General features: G+C 46.3%; 1 protein-coding gene across 1 annotated transcript; it reads right to left on the bottom strand.

Moving 5' to 3' along the window:
- Window positions 1-813: 813 nt before the first annotated feature.
- LOC309347298 (uncharacterized protein) lies at window positions 814-8,268 on the bottom strand. Its single transcript, XM_081871736.1, has 4 exons — window positions 7,930-8,268; window positions 3,319-3,468; window positions 2,055-2,189; window positions 814-1,158 (listed from the first exon to the last, which is right to left on the bottom strand). The coding sequence occupies exons 1-4, from the start codon at window positions 8,144-8,146 to the stop codon at window positions 944-946; spliced, it is 717 nt and encodes a 238-aa protein (XP_081727862.1). The 5' UTR covers window positions 8,147-8,268; the 3' UTR covers window positions 814-943.
- Window position 8,269: the final 1 nt, after the last annotated feature.

Genomic DNA, 8,269 nt, shown 5'->3' with positions numbered 1-8,269 from the left:
CAAATACTTTTTTTTTTTTTTTGTTCCCACAGGTTTTAGGCCACTAACTGGCCGTTGTGGCAAGGTCTTTTGAAGATGGGTGTTCTACTTCATTTTTGTATGCTTTTAAATGGTTTGAAGTGTTTTCACTTCTGTTTTTAATGGGGTTATTTTTTTAACACTCTCTCTCTCTCTCTCTCTCTCTCTCTCTCTCTCTCTCTCTCACACACACACACACACACACACACACACACACTTCTATGCATGGAACACCCAGTTACAAGAGTTGTCGCTTTCCTCCTCCCTCCTAATAGGGCTCCTCTGCCTCTTAGAAAGTTAGTAGCTGACAGTTTCACTATTATTACACATCCACCATGCTGGAAAATATTTAATCTATCACAATTTTCCATATGCTGTGCTGATGCCAACCATTTTTTCAGAACGTAAGAGAAACACCTCATCGTACTCGGGAGCACAGTCAGGGGAAAACCCGTTTAGAGCGATGGATTATAATTTTTAAAGCACTCCAAGGCTCCATCTGCACTACACATTTGAAGCAGCCCCATGTCACTTTTAAGCAGACATGGCGTTCCCCCCAAAGAATCCTGGGAACTGTAGTTTGTTGAGGGTGCAGAGAGTTGTTAGGAGACCCTAAAAGTTCCTGGCGAAATGGACAGCTCTCTTTGGCTGTACTTACCTAAAAGGAGGTGGGAGGTGGGGGGGGGGGGAGAGAGAGAGAAGGAACTGTTACAGACCAGGCACTGAAAATGCAAAACAACTTTATTGCAAGATTTAGGCGTTGGTTTTTCTTTAAAAAATCAGACATTGGAATATTTAAAAAAATAATAATACAAGAGAAGCAGTAGGATGGATATTTTTTTTTTTTAATAGACAATGCGGATTCAAAATAAAATAAAATAAAAAATAGCATGGGAGGAAATGAGAAACTATCAGGTTGAAGAGTTTAGATTATGGTGGAATTAAGACAGATGGATGGGCTTGGGAGGGGGCTTCTTGCAGGTGGAGCAGCCAGTCCCTGACCTTGGAGAACGGACAGCCCCATAGCTGTGTGGTCCCCAGCCGCAGGTTGCTGCATCCTCCCTTCCAAGAGGATTGTGTTGAAATGTTGTTCGCTGCCAGATTGTATTGTCAGGAAATGTGTCATCAAGCTAAAGAAACCTGCAGGGAGAAAAGAAGGACCATATTCCTTTTCTATTTTTTTAAGTTGAACTGAATTGATTGGTTGCAGTTTTGTCCCTCCCTTCCTCCTAGGAGCTCAGGGTAACAGGCACTTCCCAATTACTCATCCAATTCCTCGCAGTGCATAACAGTAATAATGCAAGCCTCACTGAAAGCATTTGGGTCCCCAGGTTTGGAAATGGGAAACACACTGAGAGCTGTTAAATTATGGGGATCAAGGAAGCTCTCCTGCGTAAGCCAAACTGGAAAGAACATGAGCTCTGCAAAAGGGCCTGTGTGGTTCCTGTTCATTTCAACAGGGCAGGGGTCACCAGTGCGGTGCCCATGGGCACAACGATGCCCCTCTGATCTTCCCCTGCTGTCCACGAAGCCTCCTTGGTTATGAGATGGTGAGGATGGTTAGCTTTTTCTTTCTCAAAAAGTGCAGAGATTAGAAGGAAGGAGTTGGTAGAGTGACGCCCTTCCCAACTTCCTCTTTCAGCTCTATGTCCTGTTCAAGGCCAGGCTCTGATTAATTCCACTGCATCTGACTTTGACCCACATACCCTGGGAAACCTAAACTTTAACTCTCTTTTAGTCCCCCAGAGGGGTGGCTGACCTGTAGGAGAAGGGAGAGAATTGATCAGAGGGGGTAGTGCCTCGGCACTCACTCAAAACTCCCAAGGAGGTCACAGGCCTAAGAGACTGACCATGCCTGCCACAGGGCTTACGTGAGAGAATGTCCTGCTGGACTGTGCCCTATGGCTCTGATCCACCTTCCACTTTGCTGTCCTAATATGTTATGGCTTAATATAACATCCTGGCCTGTTAGCAGTACTTGAACCACAGTTTCCCAGTAAGGAAGCCCCAAGAAACTGTGGCTTAACAAAGCTCACCATTCATGACATAGAGGGTGAACACCAGCCAGGCGAGGCAGAAACTCCATGTGAAGTGAAGGTGGCCGACAGAACTCAGATCTTTCTGGGTCATGTCGACTGTGTATGAGGCCATTGTGACAAAGCCGAAGATGCCTAACAAGGAGTAAAAGTGAGTTAGAGATGCCACCTGAGTAGGGATGGGGGATCCATTTGATCCAGGTTTTTTCATGAACCTGTTGAATGGAGGCTTTAAGCATGCAAAATAAGCCTTGTGAATGCACAGGAAGGTAGGAAGCTGTCATATACTGAGCCAAACCATTGGACAATCTGGTTTAGTACCGTCTACACCAGGGGTCAGCAAACTTTTTCAGCAGGGGGCCGGTCCACTGTCCCTCAGACCTTGTGGGGGGCCGGACTATACAGTCATACCTCATGTTGTGTCCGCTTCAGGTTGCGTTTTTTTGGGTTGCGGACTGTCGAAACTCGGAAGTACCAGAACAGGTTACTTCCAGGTTTTGGCAGGCGCGCATGTGCAGAAGCACTAAATTGTGCGTTTTTTATGCGCAGAAGTGCTGTATCGCAACCCGCGCATGCGCAGATGAGCAGACGTGGCTTGCGAATGCTGCAGGTTGCGAACATGCATCCCACATGGATCACGTTCGCAACCTGAGCATCCACTGTATTTTGAAGGGGGGAAATGAACGAATTCCTATGCCCCACAAATAACCCAGAGATGCATTTTAAATAAAAGGACACATTCTACTCATGTAAAAACACGCTGATTCCTGGACTGTCCGCGGGCCGGGTTGAGAAGGCGATTGGGCCGGATCTGGCCCCCGGGCCTTAGTTTGCCTATCAATGGTCTCTACACTGACTGGCAGAGGCTCTCTCGGGTTCCCTCCCAGCCCTCCCTAGAGATTGAACCAAGGACCTTCTGCATGCAAAACAAATTCCTCTACCATGAAGCCACAGGCAACACAAGCTTAGTATTGTCTACACTGACTGGCAGCTGCCCTGTAAGGTTCCAGACAGAGGATTTCCCCAGCCAGCCAGCAGATGCTGGGGATTGAATGCTGGTGGAGAATTTGATGGCCAGGCTGCTCAATGGGGTGAGCATATTACACCAAATCTCGGCCGACTGAACTGGCTGCCGGTTAGTTTCTGGGCCCAATTCAAAGTGCTGGTTTTGACCTATGAAGCCTTAAACCTGAGACCTTTTGCATGTGAGCATTTGTTGTGCCACTGAGCCCTTCCTGAAACTAGGGGGAGTCCTCTTTCATACCTGTGGTGAAGCTTGCTGCTGAGGACACCAGCATGTTGGAAGGTCCCCCACAACGCCTCAAGCATTGGCAGGAGATAAGGAGGGAGATGGCTGCCACGAAACCAGTGACCGTAGCGAGTGCCAGGAGGATTCTCGAAACTCTCATGATACCTGCCAGGGAGAGAAAGATTAATACGGATTGTTCATGCTTTGTGTCCTGTCTGAAATGCTGGAAAATGCCTGCATACAGGTAGCTTAAGTCCATTGGTTTCATAAAGGGTGAAAAAGGTAAAGGACCCCTGGATAGTGTGTTTTTTTTGAAAACTTTTTTTTTTATTTTCCAAAAATAACAAAATTGGGGGGGGGGGAGAGAAAAAAAATCATAACCAAATTAAACCATAATTTTTGGTCAACTTCCCTCCACTCCCTCTCTTGGTTCCATTATAATATACTGGTTCATGCATGTCCATAAAACCTTACACAGTAGTACCTTGGGTTAAGTGCTTAATTCGTTCCGGAGGTCCGTTCTTAACCTGAAACTGTTCTTAACCTGAGGTACTTTAGCTAATGGTGCCTCCCGCTGTTGCCGCGCCACCTACGCACAATTTCTGTTCTCATCCTGAAGCAAAGTTCTTAACCCGAGGTACTATTTCTGGGTTAGCAGAGTCTGTAACCTGAAGCGTCTGTAACCTGAAGCGTCTGTAACCCAAGGTACTACTATATACTTAATAGTATACTTAATTTTAAAACCTCCTTCATCTTATTACAAGTGAGTTTTAAAAGTTACACTTCTTAAGGAAAATTCTGGGTTGAGACAGCCCAGCTCGTTGGGGTACCAGTCCCCCGTGGGTCCATGTGGTCAGTAAAAGAAGGAAATTCTAGCCAAGCAATTTGGAGCAAAACAGCAGTAAGTAGACTTAGATCCTTTATTGTTGCGTAACAGGTTAAGAGGTTAACAGGTTACCTATCAGCAGCGAGTGAACCCAGAGCATGGAGCGACATTGACATTTAAAACTTCCCACCAGATCCCAGAATACAGTTCACACAGCATCATTGATATATCATCTTTACATCACTGACATGTCACCAAAGGGGAGGGAAAGACAGTTCAACCTTAGCAAACATGTCCAGACAAGTTACAGGTAGGTAGCCATGTTGGTTTGCTGTAGTCTAAACAAAAATTTAAAAAATCCTTCCAGTAGCACCTTAGAGACCAACTAAATTTGTTATTGGTATGAACTTTTGTGTGCATGCACACTTCTTCAGATACACTGAAACAGAAGTCACCAGAGCCTTATATATAGTGAGAGGATGGGGAGGGGTATTACTCAGAAGGGTGGTGGGAATGGGTGGTTGGCTGATAGGTGTGGTAAACCTGTTGATGACTGTTAACGACTGCAATTGGTCTTACAGGAAAAAGCAATGGGTGAGATGGCTAAAAATAGCTTTATCATGTATAATGAGATAAGAATCCAATGTCTCTATTCAGACCAGGTCTCAAGTTTGGTAATAAGTTGCAATTCAGCAACTTCTCTTTCCAGTCTATTTCTGAAATTCTTTTACACATAGGTAGCCGTGTTGGTCTTCCATAGTCAAAACAAAATAAAAAAATTCCTTCCAGTAGCACCTTAAAGACCAACTAAGTTAGTTTTTGGTATGAGCTTTCGTGTGCATGCGTGTATCTGAAGAAGTGTGCATGCACACGAAAGCTCATACCAAGAACTAACTTAGTTGGTCTTTAAGGTGCTACTGGAAGGAATTTTGTTTGTTTGTTTTGAAATTCTTTTGTAATAAGACAGCTATTTTGAGATCTTTGTATAGAATGTCCTGTATAGAATGTTTATTACTGGGGCATGGAACATAGGAAGCAAGAAGGATCATTGGCTTGTTTAAATTAGTTTTGTCAACACTGACCAGCAGCAGCACTCTGTCCTCCATCTAGAGAAGCTCAAATGGGGTTTCCCAAACTTGGGTCTCCAGCTGTTTTTGGACTACAACTCCCATCATCCCTAGTTAGCAGGACCAGTGGTCAGGGATGATGGGAATTGTAGTCCAAAAGCAGCTGGAGACCCAAGTTTGGGAAACCCTTAACTAGAGGCATGATCAGAGTTCAGGGACACAGTCCCACTAGGCAAAACGAAACAAAAACACTTTGGGCACATTGCATGGAGATCGTTGCCAGGCCTGGACAGAGAGAATTTGGGTTTCCCCTTCCTGATCTACTGTATTTTTCACTCTATAAGACACACTTTTTCCCCTCCAAAAAGTAAGGGGAAATGTGTGTGCGTCTTATGGAGCAAATGCAGGCTCCATGGCTTCAGCGAAAGCAACGCGAAGCCTCCGGAGGCTTCGCGTTGCTTTCGCTGAAGCCTTGAGAGCGAGAGAGCTCGGTGCACACCGATCCCTCTTGCTCTCCTGGCTTCGCTTCGCTGGAGAGGCGCTGCACAGCTTTCCCTCTCTGTGCAGCACCCCTTCAGCTAAGCGGGAGGAGAAATGGAAGGGGCTCCGTTTCTCCTGCCGCTTCACTGAAGGAACGCTGCACAGAGAGGGAGGGAATTTTTTCCTTGTTCTCCCCCTCTAAAACTAGAGGGGTCTAGTGCGTCCTACAGAGTGAAAAATACAGACATACATAATTCCAATATCCATCAATCCCTAAACAGAAGATGCATTCTTAAAGATGTGAAACAGTTCAAATCCCTACTGGATCTCTTACTGGGTGTTGGGGTCGCTATTTCTCACCCTAATTCACTTTGCAGGGCTGTTGATGAAAATGGGCGAGGGAGGAGAAAATTGCACATGCTGCCCCAGGCTCATTGGAAGAAAAGGTCACGGTTGAGGTGGGTGGGTGGGGAGGATTAGGAAAAAAACAACCAAGCGAATAGATGCATCATCAGTTGTGAATATCTCTGCTTGCTTTAAATAACAATGCACCTGACCTCTGCTCCAGAGGGTAGGAGTGTTTCTTTCTTAAAGCTGCCTTTTGACAGCTCAACTCTCAGGAGGCAGCAAATGGGATGTGGTTTCCCCTTCTAAACATCACTCTTGACAGCTCTGGTTCTCAGGAGGTGCTGACGGTTGTAGACACTAGTACAAATCATCATTATCAGTAACTTTCCGACAGCTTGTAACAACAGTGCCATAGCATCTGCACCAGCTGTCTGTCCCCAGGCCAGCTTCAAAGTTTGGGGACTAGAGTTCAAAGCCCTAAATAATTTTGGACCAAGATACCTTAAGAGGGTCTTGCTCCCCATAGGCTGGCATGTTCTGGGGCTGAACTTTTGGAGGTGCCTTATCATGCCCCTGAGCATAGCTGTCAACTTTCCCCCTTTCTTGCGAGGAATCCTACTCGGAATAAGGGAATTTCCCTTTAAAAAAGTAAAATGTTGACAGCTATGCCCCGAGACCAAATCTCTCTATACTGTCTGGATTTTTAAAAATCCAATCACCTGACATTTGTTAACAATAATCAGCAAATCTCTGCTCCATATCAAATTGCTTCAGATCATGATATGGAGATGATAGATAAGTAGATAGATATATAGATATAGCGCTATATATATAGTAATAGTTATGAGTTTGGAGGGACAGTGTTAGGTTGTTTGCAGACACCCCTCCTAATCCCTGGATCAAATAAGTGTTAAAAGCTAATCAAGCCTTCTAATTCTTGGGACAGTCAGGTTAGCATCCTGTTAAGGCAATCGCTTGGGTGATGGGCCATTAAGGGGAACAAAGGAAGCAGCTCTGTGGGAGATGGCAATTGGGTGGAGCTCCACCCTCCCTCAACTCTGGGTAGTTAGGAGGATAAAGCCAGGGCTGTGAAGAGGAAGTAGAGTGATGTGAGCTAGAAGCAAAACAGAGACAGAGAGCAAACGATGTTTGTTTTCTGTTTGAATCCAAGGCTGTAGCTATGGGGGAAGCAAGCTCTCTTGGGTTGTTAATTCTGTGAACCGTAGGCTCAGGTTGCATATATGTGTAAACAAACCATAAATCATAAAGATACCACAGTCTCTGCTGTCCTTCATTCCAAAGGAAACACAAACCCTGGGCCCTGGAATCTTGCACTGCTTGGAGATTGGGGTTGCATGCAGCAATAAAAAGGACCCCTGACCATTAGGTCCAGTCATGGATGACTCTGGGGTTGCGGCGCTCATCTCGCTTTATTGGCCGAGGGAGCCGGCGTACAGCTTCCAGGTCATGTGGCCTGCATGACTAAGCCACTTCTGGCGAACCAGAGCAGCACACGGAAACGCCGTATACCTTCCCACCGGAGTGGTACCTATTTATCTACTTGCACTTTGACATGCTTTTGAACTGCTAGGTTGGCAGGAGCAAGGACTGAGCAATGGGATCTCACCCCATCTCGGGGATTTGAAGCAAATTGTTTATCTCCTCAGGAAATAAATGAAATAAACATTTCAAAACACCTAGCTTCACTTGGGCTTACACATCAGTACATGTTGGCATGGGATCTCGTTGGAGATCCAAAAACTGACTTAAACATCTCCTGGAGGGCAGATCCCCCAGGACTGGAGCCATGCAGCCATGGGGCAAGAGGAGACGGTTGCTTGTGTTTGGGGCGGAGTGCCAGGAGGGGTAGGACTGAGATGACCGGGCACCGGTGCACCTCCTTACCACTGCTCCTGCTCAGTTGAGTGCAGGCCACGTTGTTGCAGAGTTTGTTGGCCACGGGGTTAGGAGGCCCGTTCGTGTCTGGGGCAATGATTTCCATCCAGGAGGGGCTAAGCAGGGAGATGGAGAGGAGGAGGAAACTGATGCAAGTAGAGGCGGCTGTGGTGGCTCGATAGGGCAACCTCACACGGAGCCACTGGCAGGCATTGGCTGGGGGCATCTTCGCTAGGAGGAAGAAGCAGCCACCAAGGACCACCGAGAACTTGTGGAGACACAGTGGTTCCTAGAGTCTCTGTGCAGCAGTTAAGGCTCCTGCAGATACTTCTAGGCTGGTCTCAACTGC

This window comes from Podarcis erhardii, assembly GCF_964252035.2.
Source record: "Podarcis erhardii genome assembly, chromosome: 7".
In the NCBI taxonomy this organism is placed as follows: domain Eukaryota; kingdom Metazoa; phylum Chordata; class Lepidosauria; order Squamata; family Lacertidae; genus Podarcis; species Podarcis erhardii.
This window is presented reverse-complemented; position numbering and strand designations above follow the sequence as displayed.

What these genes read in the sequence shown, in the direction of transcription:
- LOC309347298 (XM_081871736.1), bottom strand. Translation starts at nt 8,146, where the DNA reads ATGCCCCCAGCCAATGCCTGCCAGTGGCTCCGTGTGAGGTTGCCCTAT. An exon ending in TCAACTGAGCAGGAGCAGTG is followed by an intron (nt 3,469 to 7,929) that starts GTAAGGAGGTGC and finishes TCTCCCTGGCAG; the next exon opens with GTATCATGAGAGTTTCGAGA. An exon ending in CACCCTCTATGTCATGAATG is followed by an intron (nt 1,159 to 2,054) that starts GTGAGCTTTGTT and finishes TTCTCCCTGCAG; the next exon opens with GTTTCTTTAGCTTGATGACA.